The sequence below is a fragment of the Euleptes europaea genome, chromosome 3 (genome assembly GCF_029931775.1).
Source record: "Euleptes europaea isolate rEulEur1 chromosome 3, rEulEur1.hap1, whole genome shotgun sequence".
Lineage (NCBI taxonomy): Eukaryota > Metazoa > Chordata > Lepidosauria > Squamata > Sphaerodactylidae > Euleptes > Euleptes europaea.
Window position 1 is genome coordinate 289,378 of NC_079314.1, and position 25,378 is coordinate 314,755.

General features: G+C 52.7%; 1 protein-coding gene across 1 annotated transcript; it reads left to right on the forward strand.

Moving 5' to 3' along the window:
• The first annotated feature begins 381 nt into the window (after positions 1-381).
• On the forward strand, positions 382-23,529 carry LOC130475800 (carcinoembryonic antigen-related cell adhesion molecule 20-like). The gene is made up of 8 exons (XM_056847665.1): positions 382-412; positions 5,022-5,228; positions 6,349-6,476; positions 16,796-16,997; positions 18,202-18,344; positions 19,946-20,111; positions 21,534-21,669; positions 23,422-23,529. Exons 1-8 carry the CDS (start codon positions 382-384, stop codon positions 23,513-23,515), a joined length of 1,107 nt encoding a protein of 368 aa, XP_056703643.1. The 3' UTR covers positions 23,516-23,529.
• Positions 23,530-25,378: the final 1,849 nt, after the last annotated feature.

Below are 25,378 nucleotides of genomic sequence, written 5' to 3' on the forward strand. Positions count from 1 at the left end.
AAGAGGCATGAGTGACGAGAATCTTCCATAAGCAAAAATACTACAGGGCAGAGCCTCCTCAGCCCAGTAGAACCTACCTGCCAGATGGAGCCATCAGTGCGCAATGCTTCTGTCCCAAAAAGGGGCACAGCTGTACAGGTTTTACCATGGACAGGACACCTCTTTGAGGGATCTCTCCTTCCCCACACAGCCCCTCCTCTCCTCTTGCCCCCTTCAGGCCTGGAGCAGGCAGGGGCCTTGACTGACGTCCGCTACTCTAGTTGTAGGGCTTTACTAGAGAAGGCCCAGAGCACCCTCCCTACTCCCAGGCAACTCCCTCTTTAGTCAGCCCTGCTGTATGGCCGAAAATGAGGTGTGAAGAACTGTAAGCACTTGTTCCCGATGCACTCTCGCAAGCAACACTTGCAGACAGGTAATCCAAAGAAGAGTTGACTTTAATGGAGATCATACAGGTATACAGAGCTTGCAACGATCAAAAGGCAGGAATGGGGCAAAAGGGACAGACAGCAGACTATATGGAGTAACAGGTCATATCAAGATAGCACAGGTTGGCATGGAAACCCCTCAGTCCAACGGGGCAGCCTCCCACCAGCTTCCAAGCCAGAGAGGAATGCTGTGGTTAGGAAAACAGTCCTTGAGCAAAGCAGAGCATCTGGGAGAAACCAAACTATCCCTAAACGCAGAGAACAGAGTGAACAAGAAAAGGTTTATTGAGCAAATACTACTGACAGTTAAGTAAATACGAGAACAGTTATGAAAATGGGAAAGGATATGGGGACACTAGAACCACACAGGGCAAAACTCACACAGAAAGAAGCCAACCAGACAACAACCCAACTCTCGAATGTGGTTGCCTTCCTTGGGTCCTATTCCTATGTCAAAACCTGACCCCCGGTAAAAGAAACTTCTCCCCCACACACACACACACTGGGGCGAGGGATCAGCACAAACCTCAGGAGGGTACAATGCCCTAGAGGCCAACCTCCAAAGAGGCCATTTTCTCCAGGGGATCTGTCATCTGGAGAGCAGCAGCAATTCCAGAGGATCTCCAAGCCCCACCTGGAGGCCTGGCAACCCTCTGCCTGGGATCATGACCGCCTCCGGCTCCTAACCTGGACTGGTGGTCCAGAGCTAAACCATGGCTGCTTTGTATGGAGGGTCACCAAGATGTCCAACAAACTCAGCAAAGTTGCATTCCCCACTCCAGTCTGGGTTAAAGGAGGATGGTTGCTTTATTTTAGGTATAGCCTAGTTGACCCATTGGCTTCAAAGCAGTCATGACCACATCACTCTTGCGAGAAGGTTAGTGTTATTCCACTCCCTGCAACCCTGTTTGTGAGATGTCCTAATCTACAGACAAAGGTTGAGCAACCAGGAAAATCAAACTTCTTTCTCTCTCTATGGCCTCACATGACTTTAATGAACACATTCTTTGTGTAGGAAAGGTAGGGCACTAATTTGTGTTAAAAGATCAAGGCACACACCAGTCTCTGAGAGTTTGCACCAGACTAGACCTAGAAATGGTTGGTGCTGTTTGATTTTTGCTTGTTGTGAATGCAGTTTTGGCTTGGCTGTGCTCATTATGAAAAAAAGAGTGCGTCCCTCACCATTAGGGTTGCCCTCCTCCAGGTAGTGGCTGGAGATCTCCTGGGATTACAATTGATCTCCAGATTACAGAGATCATAGAAGCATAGAGATGGATGGCCATACAGGTAGAATTTCCAGGTCCCTCTTTGCCACCGGCAGGAGGTTTTTGGGGCAGAGCCTGAGGAGGGTGGGGTTTGGGGAGGGAAGGAACTTCAATGCCATAGAGTCCAATTGCCAAAGTGGCCATTTTTCTCTAGGTGAACTGATCTCTGTCAGCTAGAGATCAGTTGCAATAGCAGGAGTTTTCCAGCTAGCACCTGGAGGGTGGCAACCCTACATACAGGCCATCTAATCCACACACACACACACCCCCACTCAATCCAGGATCAGCCCTAGAGCATCCCCGACAATTATGCATGGTTTGGAGAGAGTGGACAGGGAGAAGCTTTTCTCCGTCTCCCATAATACTAGAACACGGGGTCATCTGCTAAAGCTGGAGGGGGAGAGATTCAAAACAGATAAAGGAAATATTTTTTCACACAACGCATAGTTAAATTGTGGAACTCCCTGCCCCAGGATGGGGTGATGGCTGCCAGCTTGGAGGGCTTTAAGAGGGGAGTGGACATATTCATGGAGGAGAGGGCTATCCATGGCTACTAGTTAGAACGGATACTAGTCATGCCGCATACCAGTTCTCTCTAGTATCAGAGGAGCAGGCCTATTATTTTGGGTGCGGTGGAACACAGGCAGGATGCTGCTGCTGCCCTCATCTTGCTTGTGGGCTTCCTGGAGGCACCTGGTTGGCCACTGTGTGAACAGACTGCTGGACTTGATGGGCCTCCTGGGTCTGATCCAGCAGGGCCTTTCTTATGTTCTTATGACAAGTGCTTGTCCAGCCTCTGCTTAAAGACTGCCAGTGAAGGGGAGCCTCACCCACCTCCCTGGGCAGCCGATTCCACTGTCGAACAACTCTTACTGTAAAAAACCTTTCCCTAATATGCAGCTGGTACCTCTCCATCTGCAATTTAAACCCATTATTGCGAGTCCTCTCCTCTGCTGCCAAGAGGAACAGCTCCCTGCCCTCCTCTAAGTGACAGCCCTTCAGATACGAGAACAATCAGATCAGTTCACCTGGAGAAAATGGCTGCTTTGGAAGGTGGACTCTATGGCATTATACCCCATTGAACTCCATCCCCCCAAACCCCACCCTCTTCAGGCTCCACCCCCAAAATCCCCAGGTATTTCCCAACTCAGAGCTGACAACCCTGCTCCCCCCCCCTCTCTTCTTTGGCAGGACTTCTAGTCTGCCAGCTGCTCCGTGACAGACAGATATTCCGTGACAGACAGATATTCAACAGGAAAAGTGTTTATTCTGAGAAATAACCCACTAATTTCTGCCTGTCACACTAGATGGTAAAAAAAATCAGAAGTACAGGGTGGCGATGGGGGAGGAGGGAACTGGCAACTCTCTGTTTTGGTGGAGGAGGCTGGGATGGGTTTTACTTTTGTTTCTGCTTCACTGCAGACTTTGTCCATAGTTGCAAAGAGTGGAAGGAAGCCAAGATAAACTTGCCAGCCTGCTTGCATAAGGGGTGTGCCTCCTTAAGGGGGAGGTTGGGTAACACAGGGCAACTTCCCTCCAGGGGTCTAGGACAAAGGTCTAGTGGAAATTCCTGTACAAAGGGGAAACCTGATCCTCCTGTCACCCCAGAATCTTTTGAAAACCCTTTCCCTGCCAACCTCTGGTTTGGTACAACACATCTGAGGATTTCCCCCACTGCCTGCCGTTCTGCTTTGTGGTCCAGTCCAAGTGTCGTTTCGTTTTGGTACCATTTTGTCCCCTTCGAATCAGCACCTCTTAGTGGGCTCAAGTCTCAGGATTAATGAGCTCAAGCCAGTCACTGTTTCTCAGTTGAACCGACTTCACAAGGTTGTTGTGAGAATAAGATGGGAGAACAACATATACTATCATCAGGTCTTTGGAGGAAGGGTGGGACAAAAACCAAATTAAACAAACCTTTGAGATCTGCAGAGAAGCAAAACAAAGAAGCAAAAGTGAAAGGGACGTCAGGGAGAGGTGGGTCATTTGAAGAACAGATCTTACCTGCAAGTAAACTGATCATAAGATCTCACTGCTGAGTCTTACAGGGAATGTCGCTCTATAGACCCACCCCACCCCACCCCACCCCACCCCATCCAACATTTCCCTCTTACTACCTGGTGAGCAAAACTCCAGGCCTGGTTAGGGTTGCCATGTTGAGAAATTCCTGGAGATTTTGGGGGTGGAGCCTGAGGGCGAAGGGTTTGGGGAGGGACTTCAATGGGGTCTAGTGCCATAGAGTCCACCTTCCAAAGGGGCCATTTCTCCAGGTGAACTGATCTCTAATTGCAGGACATCCCAGCCCTAGGAGGAAAGGCTGAGGGAGTTGGGAATGTTTAGTCTGGAGGAGGTTGAAGGGGGGCACGATTGCTCTCTTGGAGTATCTGAAGGGCTGTCCCTTAGACGACACACCTTTGGTCAATCTTGTCTAGTCTCTGGCTGGTTGCAGCTCTCCATGGTTTGGGGGGGGGGAATAGAGGCCTTTCCAATCACCTACAACCAGATTCAATCTGGGGATTGACTGGAGACCTTCTGTGTGCAAAGGAGAGACCCCATGCCAACTGCAATTCCTCTACCACTGAGCCGCAGCTGCTCTCTTCAGAGAACTATTTTTTGCAGTCCAATCACAGCGGACCGGTTGGGTTTAGAAGAGGATCAGAGGGAGGTGTGTTATCGCCTGCCTGTGTGCGTGGACCCTGGGCGGCCTTGGTGGTCTCCCATCCCAGGAGTGGCCAGGGCCCATCCTGCCTCCAATGTCTGAGATCCGACAAGATGGGGCTCGCCTGGGCCAACCCGATCGGGGCGCTGTGAAATCTCTTGTTGTTCAGCGGCCAGGGCTGTTGCAAGTTCACTTGCATCTATGGCAGTGGACACATGTTGCACAAAACTAAACGCGCGTTGCTCTGCCCCCCCCCCTTCCGTGCAAGAGGCAGCCAGGCGCTCCGACTGGGCATTCATTGCACGGCACGGGCACCGCCCGCCCGCCCGCCCAGCCCAGCCCAGCCCTGCTGGAGGGCCGCCCTCCTGCCCTCCGGCTCGGCTGGGAAGGGCGCGCGAAGTTGCAGGAAGTTCGTGGGAAGCGGGGGGGGGGAGAGAGAGAACCCGCGTGCCAGGTGTGCGTCTGCCAAGCCTGGCCCGCTGCGCGGAGGGGCTGGTGAGAAGACCCCCCAAACACCCCCCCACCCTCGCCTCTCTCTCTGTCTCTCTCTGTCTGTGTGTGTGTGTGTCGGGCGCAGGTGGCGGGCGAGAGGCTCCCGGGGCGCGGGGGGGGGTGTGTGTGGTTGTGGCGTGTGCGGGTGTGACGCTGCGCTGCTGGCTTTTCCTGCCCGGCAAGAGTCAAGCGGGAAGGCGGAGCGGGGCGAGGAGGAGGAGGAGGAGGAGGAGGAGGACACTTTCGCCCCGGAGGACGAGAGGCACCGAGACCGACACAGCCGCCCCGTCCCGTCCCGCCCGGCGATGGCGCCCCTCCCGCGGGGACTTTGGCTGCTGGCCGCCGCCGCCCTGGCCCTCCCGGCCCTCCCGCTCCCCACCGCCCCGGCCGGTAAGTCGCCGCCGCCGCCGCCGCGGGGCTTTCGTGGGGGGGCGGGGGGCGGGCGGGGGTCCCCGCTTCTCCTCTGGCCGGACGGCCCCCTGCCCCCCACCCGCTTCCCCCCCATCCCGGGGCCCAAAGCCTCGCCCCGCCTCGGGCGGAGGGCCGGGGGGGCGGCGGGCGGGCGGGGGGGCAGCCTCCCGGGCGGGGGGGGGGCCTGGGGTCTCCGGGATGGCCAGCCTCCAGGCGACAGAGGTCAGGTCCCGGAGGAGGCTTCTTCTCCTCCGCTGGCGGCGGCTGCTGCTGCTGCTGGAGGCTTTACGGGGGGGGGGGGTTGAGTTGCATTGTAGTTTGTTTCCCTGCCCGTGACTTGTGGCCTCGGCCCCGAGCGGCTGGTTTAACCCTCCTGGCCCCCCCTCCCCTCCCCTCCATGTTATCCCCATAGCAACCCTGTGAGGCGGGCTAGGTGGGCAGACTCTGCCCGCCCCCCCCCCAAACCCCCCCCCACCCCCACCCAACTTCCCTGCGGCGGGACAGAGATTCAAACCCCGGGCGGGGGGGGGGGGGTCGGAGTGCCTCGCGGACCCCAGGCGGACCCTCTCAGCCCCCCCCCACCACCCCCCGCCTGACTGCTCCAGAGGCCAACTGTTCGAGTCCGGCAACAACTTTCTCCGCGCCCGACCTGACGGGCAGCCGCCGCCTGCCCAGGCCGCCCGCCGCCTTCTCGCTCCCGCAGGGGCTTCCAGGCCTCAGGCCTGCCTCGAGTGCCTCTGCCAGCCCCTCGCCAGGGCCGGGGGGCCCGCTGGGGGCACTTGACGCCCTCTGTGCATGCGCAGAGACACTCCCTCGGCGTGTCTCGGGGCCGACCTGGGGCTCCGGAACAAGAGGCCCCCGTGGTCATGGCGCCCAGCAGGGAGGATCGGGACCCCGGAAGAGAAGCCCCTCCCCGCCTGGAGGAGTTCTCGGGGGAGAAAGAGGCGAGGCTCCCCCCCAAGGGGAAGCAGCCAGGGGACAGCAGCGGGGGGGGGGGGGCTCCGGTGGGGGGGGGCGGGACCCATTCAGTCCAGGGCAGGGAAGCAGCGGAGGGCAGGAGGCCTCTCTCGCTGACCCCCCCCCCCTTTTACCATTTTAGGGGCGCCTCTCCTCCACTTCAGCCCCCACGACGGCCCTTTTCTTGAGGGCGGCAACGTGACGATGGCGTGCCTGGCGGAGGACGAGGGCGAGGATGGCAGCGGGTTCTTTTTCCAGAAATACAGCAAGGTCAGTCGCAAAAGGACTTTCCTCCACCTCACAACTTCAGGGCAAAACGGTCTGTTGGCTTGGGCATATAATAATCATATAATATAGATTGTACAAATAATCGTTGGCCTAAAGCTGTATTTTTTGCATACTGTTCTATTAACAGCTGTCTGTTATATTTTTGTTGTGGACCTGGCCTCCAGGAGGGGGCCGGAGACCTCCCAGAAGCACAACAGACCTCCAGGCTACCAAGCTCGATTCCCCTGGAGAAAATGGCTGCTTTGGAGGGTGGACGTCCCCCAGGCTCTACCCCTAAATCCCCTGGAATTTCCCAACCTGGAGTTGGCAACCCCAGAGAGTTTAAATGAAGTTTCGAGGAAGGCTGCTTGCTCAACACGGGGCGGTTTTTGTGTTGCCTACTGCTTATTGAGTGGCAGCACCCCACTGGGCAGGCAAGACATAGAACCCCTGGGACCTATACACTTTTACAATGGTTCCCAACGGATCCTGGGAACTGTAGTTCTGCAAAAGGATTGGGTGGGATACAAATCACCAGCAGAGAATTATCAGGGCATCCTCAGTTCCCAGAAATCTTTGGGCAAAGCCATGACATTTGAAGGGGTGTATATACTCGATACAGATACGTTGTACGGATGGACAAGTGTAACAGGAGACATCAGAGTTGGAGAGGAGAGTCATGTGACGGGACAGGAAGATGTAAATTGGTTTGAAACAAACTCAGCTGTAGGGGCTCATTATGGTTGCCAAATCTGGGTTGGGAAAATCACTGGAGAGTTGGGGGTCGATCCTGGGAAGGGTGGGGTTTGGGAAAGGGAGGGACCTCAGGTGGGTGCAGTGGCACAGAATCAACTCTCAAAAGCAGCCATTTCCTCCAGGAGAACTGATCTCCATAGTCTAGGCTCAGTTGTGATTCCCGGAGCTTTCCTGGAAGTTGGCAACCCTCAGTGGCTTCCCTCACAAAATGTGGGGAGTTGTATTTTTTTGTGAGGCTGCTGAGAAGCCTTTGCTAAAGATTCTACACGGCTCACAGGACTACAGTTCCCAGAGTCCCTTGGTTGGGTGCTATGACAGTTGAGCAGATTTGTAGCACAAGGGCTTGCCATGTCCTTCTTCACCCCCGGCGGGAGGTTTGGGGAGCAGAGCCTGAGGAGGGCGGGGTTTGGGGAGGGGAGGGACTTCAATGCCATAGAGTCCAATTGCCAAAGTGGCCATTTTCTCCAGGTGAACTGATCTCTATTGGCTGGAGATCAGTTGTAATAGCAGGAGATCTGCTACCTGGAAGTTGGGCAAGGAGTGTTACAGCACTATTCTACTTTTTGTACTACCTGGAGGTTGGCAACCCTATGTAGCACTGATATGCTCTTTTGGGGAAGTAAGGTGGCTCTGGGAAGCTAAATCAGGGCTTTTTGAATTGAGGAAGGAAGGTCTTGCTGGTAAGGATGGAAGAGGGTGATGGATACGGTTGCCAGCCTCCATGTGGTAGCTGGAGATCTTCTGGGATTACAACTGATCTCTAGGCGACAGAGATCAGTTCACCTGGAGAAAATGGCTGCTTTCGAAGGTGGTCTCTCTGGCATTATACCCCATTGAAGTCCCTCCCCTCTCCAAATTCCATCCTCCTCAGGCTTCACCCCCAAACTCTCCAGGTATTTACCAACCCAGAGCTGGCAACCCTATTGATGAATGGGGAAGGGGGGCGGGTGGAAGACCATTCTGGGTATGGTCTGGAAGGAGCCTGGAAGCAGGATTGTTTGTCCAGGTTGGTTGTCCAGGACACTCTTTGCGTTTGGAATGCTCCAAGCCCAGTTTCTGGCATTTCTGCTGAAAGCGGTGCTCACCAACACCCTTGATCCTGTATTTTGAGTGAGGGGCGCCACCATAAAACAGCCGCTGTGGTGTAGAGCCGACCGCAAAGCGACTGCTACGCAGGCAGGGCCAATCACAACATGTTAGGTTCCAATAACAACATTACTTATGATTTAGTTTTTTATATTACTTTTATTGTTGTTTGTTAACATGGAAAATTTATATTATAAAAACCAATAAAATTTTCAAAACAAAACAACATGTTAGGTTCCACAAAACATTGATTTTAAAATTTAATTCACTTATATCCCACCTTTCTCCCCAATGGGGGCCCAGAACATCTTACATCATTCTCCTCGCCTCCTTTTCATCCTCACAACAATCCTGTGAGGTAGATTAGGTTGAGAAAGCGTGACTGGCCCAAGATCAACCAGCAGGCTTCCATGGCATGAGTGGGGATTCAAACCTGGGTCTTCGAGATACTAATCGGACACCACTACACACCACTGGCTTTCCAGTGCCGTTCAAAGCCAAACCATTTCTGAACGAGCGCTTCTTGCAGACGTCTCCAGTGCCCGTCTAAACACCCCCCAGTATGGCGGGAGGGAAGCCGAGATCAGCTCTTTGCTTTGGGGAAACAGAGAGGCCATTTGGTTCCACTTTCTATGCTCCCTGCTTGGCCACAGAAAAAAATGTTTCTAAGCGTCAGATGCAAAGAAGACTGTGTTCCCAAACCAGAGCCAAACTGAGCAGCACGCACCTGACAGGGAAATGCTCAGTGCTTTGTAGGGTTGCCAACCTCCGAATGGGGCCTGGAGGTCTCCCAGAATTACAGCTCATCTCCAGACTACAGAGATCAGTTCCCCTGGAGAAAATGGCTGCTTTGGAGGGTGGGGCTCTCTGGCATCGTGCCCCACTGAGGTCCCTCCCCCTCCCTCTGAGGTCCCTCCCCCTCTGCCCAGCAAAATCTCCAGGAATTTCACAACCCAGAGTTGGGAACCCTAGAGCTTTGCTAATCCACCCACTTGTAGGGCATGTCCTGAAGCTCTCTGTTTTGTGTTTCTCAATTCCCTTCAAGACCTTTTGAATTTTATTCCCAAGAGGTGACAGGAAACACCTGGGTACCATGTTGGGATTTGCTAGCTTAAAGAAGAGCTCCTTAGTCCATGGTTGTCAAACATAAGACCCAGAGGCTGGATCCGGCCCCTTTGTGAGAGATCCCCTCTCTCTGAGTTTGCTTCTCCAAATCAAATGTTCAGACGGTGGTAAAGAAACAAAGGATTTATTGAAGACATCAGGAGATGAGACAGGCACAGGTAGAAAGTTGCAAGTGAGGGGCTATTCGGGTTTACAGAATATATTGACTCCAGGGCACTGGGGCACTGGGGTTCACACTTATTGTTATGGGAAGTTACAAGCTTGGCATAATACAAAACATCAGACGAGTCCCAGGAAGTCTGGTGAAGCTATCACACTTCCAAGGCCGCATCGGCCTGAGGGAGTACTGACAGGAAGAACAGCGGGGGGGAAGATACTTGGGGCAATCAGGCCTGGCGCCTGAGACCAGAAGGTGTGAACTGCTTTTACGAGTTCACTGATAACAAAGCAGGTGATGGGAAGCAGAGACACATAGACAGAGACCCTCACATTCTGCCCCCCTTAAGGCCCCCTCCAGGGTCCTCGAGAGGGCGAGGCTTATCGGGATAAGCGAGGTGGAATTCTCGGATCAAGCGAGGGGCCGCCATGTGGGGTGCGGCCACCCACTCGTCGTGAGCGGACCCAAGGTTTTTCCAACGAACAAAGTAAAACAGTTTCCCTTTCTTCCATTTGGAATCTAAAACCTTGGATATTTCCAAATGGGTATCCCCCCCTACTACGGTAGGAATCTCGTGTGCGGGAGGGGGGTGGAACTGGGGAGCTGGCACATAAGGTTTGAGGAGGCTTATATGAAAGACTGGATGGACCCCCTTGAGGGTCTTTGGGAGTTCCAGTTCCACGGTAACCTCGTTGATTACTCTGGTAATGGGGAAAGGTCCCACATAACGGTCGCTCAGTTTTTTGCAGGGACGAAGAGAGCGGAGGTTTTTAGTGGACAGATAGACTTGCTCCCCCACCTTAAGTTCCCATCCCGGAGACCGGTGTTTGTCTGCCTGTTCCTTGTACTTGCTTTTTGCCCTCTCAAGATTCTTGAGCAGCCATGGCCAGGTAGATTTGACTACCTGAATCCACTCCTGAAGATCAGGGGTGGACTGGAGATCTGGCGTGACGGGAGCGGAACCGAAAGGACCGAATTCCGTCCCGTATATTACTTGGAAGGGACTAAAGCCGGTAGAGGAATGAGGCGCATTGTTGTACGCATATTCGGCAAATGGCAGCAGGTCGACCCAGTCGTCCTGGTGGAAATTTACATAGCAACGCAAATAACATTCTACCACCGCGTTTACTCGTTCAGTTTGACCATCCGTCTGGGGGTGATAGGCGGAAGAAAGGCCCTGTTCCTCCACCCCCATTAGCTTTAGGAAGGCTCGCCAAAATTTGGCAACAAACTGGACCCCCCGGTCGGAGAGGACCTTCCTCGGGATCGAGTGTAGCCTGAGGACGTGTGTGACGAACAGTTTAGCCAAGCCCTGGGCTGAAGGAAGACCTGCACATGGAACGAAATGGACCTGTTTGGAAAAGAGGTCCGTGATTACCCAGAGAACCGTCTTTCCCCGACTTGGAGGTAGGTCGGTGATAAAGTCCATGGCGATGACTTCCCAGGGACGGGAGGGGTTCTCAAGCGGTTTGAGAAGCCCTGGGGGTTTTCCCATCCGTCTTTTAGCTGTGGCGCAAGTGGGGCAGCTGCGCACATACAGCTCTACATCGGATCTCATACCGGGCCACCAGAACTGCCTCCGTACCAGGTGAAGAGTTTTTATGAAACCAAAATGACCCGCCAACCTGGCACCATGTACAAGTCCCAATACCTCTTTACGAAGGGAGGATGGGACATACAGTTTTCCCCCTTGCACCCACCAGGTGTTGGTTCGTTCCAAGCCAGTGGGGAGGAGATGGTGCTCCTCCTCCTGTAAGGAGGCGTCCCGGAGCCGCTGTTGGAAGGCTTCCGGGATACCTTTGAGCGTAGGGGGGGTCTCTGGTTGTTGGGCTTGGGACCGGGTAGTGACGGCTAAGCTAGGAACCTCCCCTCGCTGCTCGGGAGTGAACAGGGAGTCGACTGGGCGACCGAAATCGTTGCGATACTGGGGAAGTCGTGACAAAGCGTCGGCTAGGGCATTTTCTTTGCCAGGGACATGCTTGAGGGTGAACCGGAATTTTGCGAAGAATTGGGCCCACCGAATTTGTTTGGCGTTGAGCTTTCTAGCTCCCTTGAGAGCCTCGAGATTCTTGTGATCGGTACACACTTCAAACGGCAGTTCGGCACCTTCTAAAAAGTGCCTCCATATGGTGAGGGCATGTTTGACCGCCGCCGCCTCCTTCTCCCAAATAGCCCAGTTGATTTCGGACTGGGAAAACTTCTTGGAGAAGTAGGCGCATGGCCTCAACCGCCCCCCTTCATCCCTCTGCAATAGGGCCCCGCCCATGGCCACATCCGAGGCATCCACTTGCACCACAAAAGGCTTGGTGCAATCCGGGTGAGCCAAAACGGGTTCGGATGAAAAAAGCAGCTTTAAACGTTCAAAAGCTTGCTGGCACTGGGGGGACCATTGCAAACGGGCTGAGGGAAGCGCGGCGCTAGCCCCCTTGTCCTTGGTACGCAACAGGGCAGTGAGAGGAAGTGCAACTTGGGCAAAGTTGGGAATGAAGTTTCGGTAAAAGTTAGCGAATCCCAAAAACTGCTGAAGCTGGCGGCGGGTAGTGGGTGGTTCCCAATCCCGCACCGCCTGGACCTTTGCGGGGTCCATTTCTAACCCTTGGTGGGAAATCACGTACCCAAGAAATGTAATGGAAGGTTGGTGGAATTCACATTTGGATACCTTAGCATACAGTTTGTGCTCCCGCAGCCGCTGGAGCACTTCTCGCACTAGACGCACATGTTCTTCCATGGTTTCAGAGTAAATAAGGATGTCATCGAGAAATACCACCACCCCCCGAAACAGCAAATCATGTAAAACCTCATTAATTAATTGCATAAACACACTGGGAGCCCCCGAAAGTCCGAAAGGCATGACTAGGTACTCAAACATTCCAAAACAGCTGGAAAAGGCTGTTTTGGACTCGTCTCCTTCTTTAATGCGAATGCGGTGGTATGCTTCCACTAAGTCCAGTTTGGTGAAGATTCGGCCCTCCTTTAATTGTGCTAGAAGGTCGGGAATAAGAGGGAGAGGGTAAGCGTTAGACTGGGTGACGGCATTTAGCCTACGAAAGTCAATGCACAGTCTTAAATCTCCCGTCTTTTTCTTCACAAAGAAGGCTGGGGCCGAATAAGGAGCCTTGGAAGGGAGTATGAAACCCCTCGCCAAGTTGGCATCCAGATAGTCCCGTAACACCGCCTTTTCACTAGGGCTCATGGGGTAGATCTTCCCTTTAGACAGTTTGCCTTCCCCCACAATTTCGATGGCGCAGTCCGTCTCTCTGTGGGGGGGTAGTTCGTCACATTCCCTAACATCAAAGACGTCCGCAAACTGCGAGTATACAGTGGGCAGTTGAGGAGGAACGGTGGCTGGGGGGGGGGAACCCTACCGCAGCGGCGGCCGGAGACCGGACAACCCGTTCCTTGTCATGTAACCTACAGGGGTTTTCGGGAAACGATAGCACCCGTTCAACCCAGTCGATGGATGGGTTGTGTCCCCGTAGCCAGTTCATCCCTAACACCACAGGGGTTACTATAGGGGCGATGGTAAAATACAAGCGTTCCCAATGCTCCCCCACGGACATAATCACGGCTGCAGTTCTGTGGGTCACCGGGCCCCGTTTAAAATCACTCCCGTCCATTTGGGAAAAGCGGAGGGGTCCCGGAAGCCGCTTGCGCCGGACTCCCAGTTTCTTGGCAGTGTCCTCACTAATCATGGTGCGGGCACACCCCGAGTCAACCAAAGCGGGGAATTCTAAACTGGGACCCCCTTTTGGTAGGGAAAGGTGAACACGCACATATACATTGTCCTCTTGGGCGCTTACCATCGGTGGAGCTCCTTGCACAACAACAGGGGCGGTCTGCTGCGGAGCCCCCTCTACAGCAGACCGACGGCGTTTTTTGCCGGCTGTTCCCACTCCTCCTCCTCGCTGGAAGAGGGGGAAGGAGTGGTGGCGGTCGGGGACCCGTCCGAATCAAAAGTAGTACTTGTAATCCGGGACCCCGTTGGGCCAGTAGAAGTGGAGACCCCGTCCTGGGGGCGCGCATGGAGAGCGGAGGGTGCGCCGGAACGTCGGCCCGGTGGTCCGCTCCTGCGGCGGGGCTGGTCCTCGGCAGCCGCCTTCTGTAGTTCGGTCGGGGCTTGGCGTGGGGGGTTGGGACGGCCCGAACGAGAGGGGCATTGCGACGCAAAGTGTCCCTTACCTCCGCAGGTCAGGCAGACACCGGTCTCAAAACGCTTGCGGCGTTCAGCGGCCGAGGGGCCCCCGCTGCCCCCCAGTCGGAAGTCTCGGCCCCGGTCGCTCCGGGGTCTCGGGTCTCGTCCAATGCGTTGTTTGGACAAGGTCAGAAGTTGTTTGCGATTCTCGATGTCGGCAGCGTGGCGAACCCAACCTTCCACATCCGGGGGGTTCCCTTGCATAAAGGCCCAATGTTGGAGGTCCGGGTTGAGGCCCTCCCTGAAACACTGTACCAAAGTGGCCTCACTCCAGTCCAGGATTCGGCTGGCCAGTGACTGGAACTCACTTGCATACTGCGCCACCGACTTGGTCCCTTGGCGCAGTTGCATCAGGGAGGCTTTAGCCCGCTCACCCAGAGTCGGGTCCTCAAAGCGGTTTCGGAGTGCTACCATAAACTCGTCCAGGGTTCGCAGCACCGGCGAGCGGAGTTCATACTGCAACACCATCCAGGCGGCCGCCTCCCCTTGCAGTAAGGAAGCCACGTACTGCACCCGGGACTCCTCGGAAGTGAAGGTTCGGCCTTGTTCTCGCATAAAAATGTCCACTTGGACCATGAAAAAGGTCAACTGGTCCCCTGAACCGTCATACGTGACTTTCAGGTCCCGACGGGACGGGAGGCTAGGAGGTGCGGGAGGGGCTGCCGGTGCCCCGTCCGGGAGATTGCCGGCGGGCGGTTGCACTTTCAGTGCGTCAAGGGCCGCTGCCATCTCACCCATCACACGCTGCATGGTCTCCATCTGCTCCTGCATAGCTTGGCGATCCACCTGCCACTGCTTGCGTTCTTCCTCCATCAGGGCCTCCTTGCGTGCCGGGTCCCCTTCGAGCCCCGTGCTGGGGAAGGCTAATCGGCGATCCTTCGCCGCGGTTCGAGAGAGAGACCAACCCTTGGGGGAGTCCAGCCAATTGTTGAAAAGTCCTTGGGGACGTCCGTCCCGGCCTTGGTCGGGGATGGGATCCCTAGGTTTCTTTGGCTTGGCACCCTCCTCCTTGGGGTCCGGTTTCTCCGGCACCACCGGTTCCTTCGGTGCCACAGGGGTAGTAGGGGTGTTTTCCTCGTCGCCTTGCATTCTGTCCCAAAAGGTACAGCAGCAGTCCGAGAGGCAAGGACTTGCAACTTAATGTGAGAGATCCCCTCTCTCTGAGTTTGCTTCTCCAAATCAAATGTTCAGACGGTGGTAAAGAAACAAAGGATTTATTGAAGACATCAGGAGATGAGACAGGCACAGGTAGAAAGTCGCAAGTGAGGGGCTATTCGGGTTTACAGAATATATTGACTCCAGGGCACTGGGGCACTGGGGTTCACACTTATTGTTATGGGAAGTTACAAGCTTGGCATAATACAAAACATCAGACGAGTCCCAGGAAGTCTGGTGAAGCTATCACACTTCCAAGGCCGCATCGGCCTGAGGGAGTACTGACAGGAAGAACAGGGGGGGGAAGATACTTGGGGCAATCAGGCCTGGCGCCTGAGACCAGAAGGTGTGAACTGCTTTTACGAGTTCACTGATAACAAAGCAGGTGATGGGAAGCAGAGACACATAGACAGAGACCCTCACACCCTTGAGGGCTGTTGTCAGGCCTGTGCGCCAGCCAGGGCAGCCAACCCCACTCCAAATCTGGGCTGGCAAGCCCACTGTGGGTAGGGTTGCCAACCTCCAGGTGGTGGCTGGAGATTTCCTGCTATTACAACTGATCTCCAGCCGATAGAGATCAGTTCATCTGGAGAAAATGGCCACCTTTGGCAATTGGCATCGAAGTCCCTCCCCTCCGCAAACTTTGCCCTCCTCCGGCTCCGCCCCCAAAATCTCCAGGTATTTCGCAACCTGGATTTGGCAACCCTAGCTATAATCTTGGCAACCACCTCCCCCAGTCTCGAGGTGTCAATTATTAAAGACTGATAAATAACAGAAAATTCTGTAAAAGTGTTATTATTTTAAGCATGTTTGTATTTTAAGTAAAAAACAATATAATTAATTGGCTTTACCTGTGTCTTCTATAAAGTTTGTATCTCCAGTACCAGACATTAAATTTTATGGTACACATGGCCCGGCCCGACCAAGTGACATATATTTCATATCCGGCCCTCATACCAAATGAGTTCGACACCCTTGCCTGAGGCTTTAGTGAGTTGTGCTCCATCAGAGCAGACATTGCGGGACAAAGTGGACCAATGATCTCAAGACAGGAAGCTCTTTATAATGAAGGACATAAATAGATCGAGGGGTTTATGGGAATCAGTCCGGGCTAAAGTATCACTCAGCGCCTCCCAGTGGCCACTTAGGAGCACCGGGCGGCAGAATGGAGAACCAGAGCCTTTGAAGGGCAGTAACGAGCAGGCGTTTGTGCCCCCCTGGGGCATTGTGGCGCTGGAATATTATGACCGGCGCAGTACAGAAATCTGCACCAGAACACCTGTGCCAATTAAAGGATCCTTACTGTGGCACATCCCACTTCCTCCCCGAGTATCAACGCCTATGCAGAAGTTATTTCGAGCCACTTAATTGCTATTTGAACCTTTTCTGGAGTCGTAAAGGAAAGACCCCCGAGACAGTTCTGGGCTAGCGGTAATTGCCAGGGCTTCACTCAAATGCGTATTAACAGTCGCAGAACAGCCCTGAAGCCTACTCGAGCCTGTGATGCTCTGGCTGGACTCCTACGAGCAAGGCTGTGCTGAGATTCTTGCTTCTGATGTTGTTTTCAGTCAGTAGTATAAGAAGGCCACAGGTAGGGTTGCCAACCTCCAGGTGGGGCCTGGAGTTCTTCTGGAATTCCACTTGATCTCCAGATGTCAGAGATCAATTTCCCTGGAGAAAATGGCTGCTTTGGAGGGCGGAGTCCAGGGAAACATACCCCTCCCCTTCCCAAACCCCACCATCCCCAGGAATCTCCAGGGATTTTCCAACCCAGAGATGGCAGCCCTAGCCACGGGGTATCCTGCATGGGGTAGTGACAATAAGTGAGGTCTTCTTCCTCCCCCTTTGCAGTGGCTACACACGTGGGTCACTCTGGATGCCATGAGCGGGTTGCGCTGCTGGTTTTACGACGTCACAGTGAGCCACGAAGACGGGCGCCTCCTCCTGAGCATCAGCAACCTGCAGTCTTGGCACACCGGGCCCTACCGCTGTGCCAGCTCCAACGCCACTGGCAACGCTTCCGTCTCCGAAGCACAGGACCTGCAAGTGGAATGTACGTGTGAGGGTTTTCTTCCTGCCAGCTACTGGCGAGCAATAGAGAAGTGGTAAAGAACAGACTGAGGACTAGGAGCTTGTGACATCACTGCTCTTGCCTTAATAGAGAGAAAACCTATCCCAGTGATCTAGGGCTTGCCAATTGCCCAGTGAGGACAGGCAAAAGCCCTCCAATCCACCAGGCTGCGCGTCGGCCAGCTGAGGGTCAGCTGGCAAAAGAGAGCCAGATGGGGGGGGGGGGGGAAGGCGTGCGATGCTCGACGTGAATACTCTTGCAGTCTCTGTCAAAACTCTATGAAAACCATCGGCAGCAATGGCTAGACCACATCGTGATTGCTAGAGAGTGTCTATGGCATCGAAGTCCCAAACCTCGCCCTCCTTAGGCTCCACTCCCAAAATCTCCAGGTATTTCCCAACCTGGAGCTGGCAACTGTACCAGTGTGGTGTAGTGGTTAAGAGCGGTGGTTTGGAGCAGTGGACTTTAATCTGGAGGACAGGGTTTGATTCCCCACTCCTCACATGAACGGTGGATGCCAGTCTGGTGAACCGGGTTGGTTTCCCCACTCCTACACTTGAAGCCAGCTGGGCCACCTTGGGCTAGTCACAGCTCTCTTAGAGCTCTCTCAGTCCCACTTACCTCACAGGGTGTCTGTTGTGGAGAGGGGAAGGCAAGGTGATTGGAAGCATATCTGCACTACAGATTTAAATTTATTTATTTTGTACATTTTCATCCTGCCCTTCCTCCAAGGCATTCAGGGCGGCATATATCATTCTCCATCCTCCATTGTTATTCTCAAAGTGACCCTCTGAGGTAGGCTAGATTCAGAGAATGGGACTTGCCAGCACCACTCAGTGAACCTCATGGCTGAGTGGGGATTTGATCTTGGGTCTCCCAGATCCTAGAGCAGCACTCTTAACCACTACACCTGATTTAATAATTTCCTTTTTGCAAGGAATCCACGGGAATTGTAGTTTTGAGTTTGAGGCTCAGGATGTCTTAACAGAGTACATTTAGTTCCCTAAGCAAACATCACTTCCCAGAATTCATTACTGGTGGAGCAGGAGGGAAGCCATGATAGTGAGGCTGGTATGAAACCATTATATACGTTTACAGTATTGACCTGACTTTGGGTTACTCAGACAGCAACAGAATATCAGCATCAAGAATCTGAGAATGGCCTGAATGCTTTTCCCTCTCACAGATCTCCACAACGTCTTCCTGACTCGTTCCAACACTTGGTGTGGGACCATTGGGGAGAGCGTCACAGTGGTCGAGGGGGCCAACCTGGAGCTTCTCTGTTCATCCGACGCCTCAAAGGACCCGATTTATGAGTGGAGCCGGAAGGTGAGACCCAAAGAGATTTTTGCTCCTAAGCAAGGCCTGTGCTGAATATTCATTTATCTGGTGTTTTGGAACAGAAGTAGAATTTTCAAATGTGTGCGGGTGGGGTGGGGGGGAATAGTCCTTCAAAATCCCATCTTGTTCATTCAACTGTCTGTGTCCTGCCACTGTTTCCCTGATATGGTTGCCAGTTCTGGTTTGGGAAATTCCTGGAGGTTTGGGGCAGTGGCTCTAGAGAAGGTGGAGTTTAGGGAAGGGAACAAGCTTAGTAGGGATGTGATGTTGCTCTAGGACTTCAATTTCTCCTAGACTCTATGGTATATTATAGAGTCTGCCCTCCAAAGATGCCTTTTCCTCCAGGGGAAGTAACCTCTCTAGTCTAGATATAAGGTAAAATTCCAGGAGAACTCCAGTTTCCACCTGGAGGTTGGCAATCCTGTTCCCTGACACTTAAAAAAATAAATAAAGCCCTGGGTCATCTTCTTGTCTTCCCCTTCCCTATCCCCACATGGGTTTACTTCAAGACTCCCACATGAGTTTACCTCAAGACTCAGAGCCTGGCTGAGAAAACTACAGAATAAAAATGATCGAAAGGGGAAACGTAGCATTTATAACTGAGAATCAGCTGGGGTGGTGGGAAGAATTGAACACAGATGCTGTAGAGAATTCCATGTTTGCCTCATCAAACACAGCCCCACCTGCAGGGGCCATGGGGTACACGGCTAACACAATATAGCGGGAGGTGAGAGTTCATAAGGGTGAGGCTGTTCTGTATCAGCAAGGACTGAGGGAAGGATTTCCAGGTTCATGCAAACTCAGACCAAAAGGCTTCTCCTCTCAGCAGAACATCCACATTACACCATCTTAACGGTTCTCTGAGCCCCTCAGCCAGTACTGTGGGCCCAGAAAGACCTGCTGAGGCCTGCTTCTTTAGGGTTAGGGTCTCAACCACTGCTCTGAATTTCCAGCCTGCTTTGATTCGTTTATTTTATTTAAAAAAAACTCTCCATGGAGAAAAGGAAAAAAATTAAAGTTAAATTCTTTCCAGGTGCTCGTAAGCAGTAAATAAATGTCCCTGGCTCCTCACATTCCAGCCAGTGGTTTGGAATTTGAGGTAAATCTCCATTAACAGAAGGCATTTCTGTCTGCAGGACAGGAGTTCTTTGCCTTTCCTCTCCCACTGGATCTCTAAATTAACCCCCTCAAACTGCTCCTTGAGAGCAGGAGACCCCTGTCTTTTATGCATGGCTGTTTCCTTCACTGTTTCCGACCGTCAGAGGTTGCCTCGCTCTTCTGTGTTTCCCAGCGTTTTGCCCATGTTTTCACATTTGAGATAAAACAGGTCCCTGAAAACACGAGCGAAACGCGGGGAAATGCGAGGGGGGGGGAGCGAGGCGACCTCTGATGGTCAGAAACAGCATGCATAATCAAAACGAAGGCCTGAAGTCATCAGAAGTTATTGGGAGCTGGGTTTTTGGTTGTGTCGCCTTGAACTGGCACTGTCCCAGCTAGCCGGTCCCCCACCTCCCAAGTCCCAACATCGGAACAGGATCCCCTCATGCCTGGATCTCATGCTCGGCTCTAATGGATCTTTCCTCCCGCAGGGGGACGACTGGGTTGTGGTGTCAAATTCCTTGACTCTCCCCAAGGTGAACCGGGAGCACGCAGGGACCTACACCTGCCAAGCCCAGCATCCCAGCTTGCCCCAGCTGACCAAAAGAAAGTCAGTGCAGCTATTTGTAGAGGGCAGTGAGCGTGCATTCACGCTTGGTGAGTACCCTCCTGGCCTCTGCTTGGCATGCCATGTGTTGGGGGGGGGAGGTGTCAAAACTTAGGCCAGGGGTTCCCCATGTGGTTCCTGTGGGTACTAGGGTGCCCACCCACTAGGGTTTCCAGGTCCCTCTTCGCCACTGGCAGGAGTTTTTTGGGGCGGAGCATGAGGAGGGTGGGGTTTGGGAAGGGACCTCAATGCCATACAGTCCAATGGCCAAAGCTGCCATTTTCTGCAGGGGAACTGATCTCTGTCTCCTGGAGATCAGTTGTAATAGCAGGAGATCTCCAGCTAGTACCTGGAGGTTGGCAACCCTACTAATTGGGTAGGGCCTGATGATGTCATGAGGCAGGGCCTGGTGTCAAATCAAATAGTTGTAGTACTAGTAGTAACTAGGCATGTACCAGGTATCTGTATGTAGTCACAATCACATGCTTTGAAAAGCTGGGCTACTTACCAGACTGAAAAAAATAAATAAAAGCAGCACAGAAATCAACTCTGTGCTTAATGTTAATTGAGCTTTTATGCCAATTACTGCCTCCCATCTCCAATTGATGTGGGACAGGAGCCAATGAGTGAAAGGCATTCTGCACATGCTCAAGAGTCGTACAGTCTTTCACGCAGACAAGTTCCAGCAAGGTGGTTTTCATTTAATAATTAAAACCAGATTATCAGGCAAAGTGAAATGAGGAATTCGTCCTTTTTCCTTTTTCTGCTCTTCCTGCCACCCTACTGCTGAGGCAGACTTCCCACTGCAAACAGAGGAGCGCAAAACAAGCATAAATCTCACTCTAGTTTTCTGCCTAATATTGTCGAAGGCTTTCACAGTCAGAGTTCATTGGTTCTCGTCTTGGTCTTTTCTTTCCAGGAAAGAAAATACCAAGACCACGGTTACACAGCCCGGATAACCTACGAGAACTTTCTGCCTAATATTCTCACTTGTCACAGTGAACATTAAAAAAGAACAGAAACTATTGTACGCTTAGCAACAAAAACCCCGACTTCTTCTAACTCAATGGTTCATTTTTAACTACACGGAGAAATCCACAGCAGACAACTTGAAGGGAAGAAAATAAAACACATAGCTAAGACTTTCCCAGGTTCTAGGGTTTCCCCTTGGTTGGGTTGAGCCCTCTGAGTTCCACAGCTTTTAGAGAGAATGAATCATTCCTATCCTGGTCCACAAACCTCTCAAGCCCTGTTTCCACAGTCGTCTTTCTCCCAAATCACGACCCTTGCAGAAAAAAAGTTAGATTAAGGATGACCCTTCTGGGTCCAGTGGGGGGGGGGGGGGAGGTACCGGGTGGCCTGCGCATGGGGGGGCCCCTGCTGCCCTCTGCTGGAGGGAATGGAGTTTGCAGGCTGGGCTTTGCCCCGCTGACCGTCTCCCGCCTCTTTCATTCCTGGCGTCTTCCTTGCAGAGTCCGTGCTGACGCAGAGCACCCCGGTGCTGGCCCTGGCGGTGGCTGTGCCGGCCATGCTGCTGCTCCTGGTGGTGCTGGTGTTTGCCATCCTGATCCCCCGCCATCGGGCAGCCGCCAAGAAGAAAGCAGCCCTGTAAGTACATTGCTGTGATCCCTGTGGGCCTTCGAAGCAGCGGGTTGGAGCCCACAACTCCCTGTTTCTGTTGGCAGAGGTGCTTTCTTCATGGGAAAGGTGCTTCTCATCAGAGGAAAGCACCTCCCACAGGCAGAACGGAGCTGCTGGATCCAGCCCTGGTTGGTGTTCTGTAGGAGAGGATTGGCCACTAAAGGCTACTGGGGAAAGTCCTGGTACCCTAGGGGGCCACCCACACGCACAGTGGGGCCACCGTGGCCCAAAATGAGGGACAGCCCTCACAGAGAGCAGGTACATGATACACCGCCACCCTCACCACACCCCATGAAGGACACATGACCTTGCCCTACATGGCTACAGATGAACCTGCCTAGCTGGGCAGGCGCTCTCTTCTCACTTCCCTTGGTGGGGGGGGGGGCTTTTCCAGGGCCATTTTCCCCCCTGTCCGTCTTTTCTGTTTCCACTTGGAGAGTTGGGCTTGAACTGGGTGGCCTGTTGGATTTCATTTCAACCCTACAATCAAAATCCAGAGTCCAGATCACACGAACTGACGGCATCGCTTTACTCCTCTCGGGTTAGACCTCACCTAGAGTTCTGTGTTCAGTTTTGGGCACCACAATTTAAAAAAGCTATAGACAAGCTGGAATGTGTCCAGAGGAGGGCAACGACGATGGTGAGGGGTTATTACGCTGCTCAAGATCAATGGATCAAGGAGCTTCTAAGGGATAAAGGAAAGGATGGTAAGGGGTCTGGAGACCAAGACCTATGAGGAAAGGCTGAGGGAGCTGGGTGTGTTTAGCATGGAGAGGAGACGACAGAGGTGGTATGCTAGCCCATCTTCAAGTGCTTGAAGGGCTGTCATATAAAGGATGGTGCAGAGTTGTCTTCTGTGCCCCAGAAGGTCGGACCAGAACCAGTGGGTTTAAAGTAAAAGTGTTTCCGGCTAAACATTAGGAAGAATTTTCTAACAGTTAAAAGCAATTCCTCAGTGGAACAGGCTTCCTCGGGAGGTGGCAAGTGCTCCTTCCCTGGAGATTTATAAAGCAGAGGCTAGATGGCCATCTGACAGCAAGGCTGATACTGTGAATGTAGGCAGATTGTGAGAGGGAGGGCGGGAAGTGTTTGGCTCTCGTGGCCTTTTGTTAAATGCCCAGGGTAATGCCGATTACCGCTTTGGGGCAAGGAAGGAATTTTCCTCCAGGCCAGCTTGGCCAGGGATCCTGGAGGTATTATGCCTTCCTCTGGGCATGGAGTAGGGGGTCACTGGAAGTGTGTGGGGGGAGGCAGTTGTGAATTTCCTGCATTGTGCAGGGGATTGGACTAAATGACCCTGGAGGTCCCTTCCAACTCTATGATTCTATGAAAATCTGCAGAGGAGTTTGTTTTTAATGGGAGAGATAGATGAGGCATTTTTCTCTCCTCGATGCCAGCTGTGAGCCAGTTATTGTTTGTTCAAGGCCTGACTTGGGCCTTGGGGCTTAATTAGCTCCGTGGAGCTCAGTTCACACATTCACTTTCCAGCAGCTGGATACACGACATGTGAAGCAGGGACGGCCGATGAATCTCCTGTGCCAAGGCAGCATTGTATTCTCAAACACGATTCTTTCTCAGAAGAGACACTTCACACATCCAGCTGAGCCACTGAAGTGATGAACCACGAATGTACAAATCACCTTTTGGAGAAAAGTCAAAATCTGTGTATTGTTGGTGTGGCATTAATGCATCTCTCTCTCCATTCGACGTCTCCTACAGGGAAGATTTTAGCCAGCGTACACCCATCTACAAAGGCAGCGTGGAATCTGTGCCTTCGGCGGTGGTAGGGGATACCCACCCTCTGGTGATGTAATCAGGGTCCACAGGTAGGTTGAAACACTTTGGTCTGTTTAGCTTGGAAAGAAGGCGGCTAAGAGGAGACATGATAGAGGTCTATAAGGTTATGCATGGTATGGAGAGAGAGAGTGGACAGGGAGAAGCTTTTCTCCCTCCCCCATAATACTAGAACATCTGCTGAAGCTGGAGGGGGAGAGATTCAAAACTGATAAAGGGAAGTAGTTCTTTACACAACGCATAGTTAAATTGTGGAACTCCTTGCCCCAGGATGTGGTGATGGCAGCAGACTTGGAAGGCTTTAATAGGGGAGTGGACATGTTCATAGAGGAGAGGGCTATTCATGGCTACTAGTCATGATGCATACCCATTCTCTCTAGTATCAGAGGAGCATGCCCCATTATATTAGGTGCTGTGGAACACAGGCGGGATAATGCTGCTGCAGTTGTCTTGCTTGTGGGCTTCCTAGAGGCACCTGGTTGGCCACTGTGTGGACAGACTGCTGGACTTGATGGGCCTTGATCTGATCCCCTTCCTGGTGTGGGCTGTGCGGCCCAAGCCGAGGGCCGTCCTTGTGCTGAGCGAGTGGGGGGGGGGATCTGTGTGGTTCTGATCAAATAGGCACCCTTCAACATTCTCTGCTCAGCTGTGACCTGCTCAGTGAAGCAGGATAAAACCTTTTATCTGGGACTCTACATGTGAATTGGATAATTTGAGGTTTCTTGTAGCAGAGGTGGATTTTAATATTACATTGGCAGTTGCCAAGTTTTTCCCCAGTCCATTAAGATTAGAAATTCTTAATTCTCTATTGTTTATCCATATAGCTAGCTAGATAGATACATTTCCCCCCTTTCTTTTAGTTTTAATCTTAGTGTGACACTGATGCTACTGCTCATGCAGCCGATTCGGCTCTAAACAAAGTAAAAGTCAGTTGCACCCGCCTCTAGCTTCCATTCATTTTAATAGGTCTTGCGCAGAATAGACTGTGCCCTGAGGTGGGGTGGGGGGCACATCAGCCCCCCTCTTTCCACCTGCTGTCCTTAATGGTACACCCAGGTCTGTCACCTGAGGTTCCTGCTTCATGTTATCTTATCCCAGGGCAGTCTGAATCCTGCAGAGAGCTACACTGGCCAAAATTCCCTCTTCTGTGCAGTTATTAAAAGTACTCAAAGCCTGCTCTTCTTTTGTGATGGAGTAACCCAAAGATGAATGCAGGTGGCGAATCCCAAGGGGGGGGGGATGCCCGTGGCGTACCTTGTCTACTCCATCCCAAGTGCAGGTTAAATATTTCCTTGGGATACCTCCCCTACTTTTTCAACTCAACCTGTACACCTCTGGTTGAAGTATTAAGTCTGGACCCAGCAAATCCCAGGAACATCACAAGGTTATTAATAAAGAACTGCTGAAGAAATTAGGGATAATACCATAGAGACAGGGGAGGCTAGAGAGTAGCCCCCACTTCCTGCTCGCATTTGAAATTCTCCAGTTAGATGGTGTGGTTATAGCAAACCGCAGGTGAACTAGCTGACCTTCCTGTGTCTACAGCCAACGTCTGGTCTTGTTCTCTGCCCAAATGTGTTGAGATTGACTCTTTGGGTGTCAGGCTGAAAGTGGCCCAAAAGTCAGAGGGCCAGCTGTGCCAACATAGCGGTCACAGGTGACCTTGGGCCCATCTCCATCTCTTAGTATAGCCTTCCTCGGGGTTGTTGTGATGAGATGGTGTGTGTGTGTGCAGTGGGGGATTAGGACGAGCTGTGTATGCCTGCCCTTGGTTCCTTCGTGGAAGGATGGAGTAAAAACCTGTAATGAACGAACAGCATCTTGTTGTGACGATATTGACAACCTGTTTTCCTTTTTTCTGCTTTCCCCCTTAGGGTGGAAC

Coding starts and splice junctions, on each gene's coding strand:
- LOC130475800 (XM_056847665.1), top strand. CDS start 382: ATGCACTCTCGCAAGCAACACTTGCAGACAG. Junction 16,998..18,201: donor ACAGGACCTGCAAGTGGAAT/GTACGTGTGAGG, acceptor TCCCTCTCACAG/ATCTCCACAACGTCTTCCTG. Junction 20,112..21,533: donor TGAGCGTGCATTCACGCTTG/GTGAGTACCCTC, acceptor TCTTCCTTGCAG/AGTCCGTGCTGACGCAGAGC.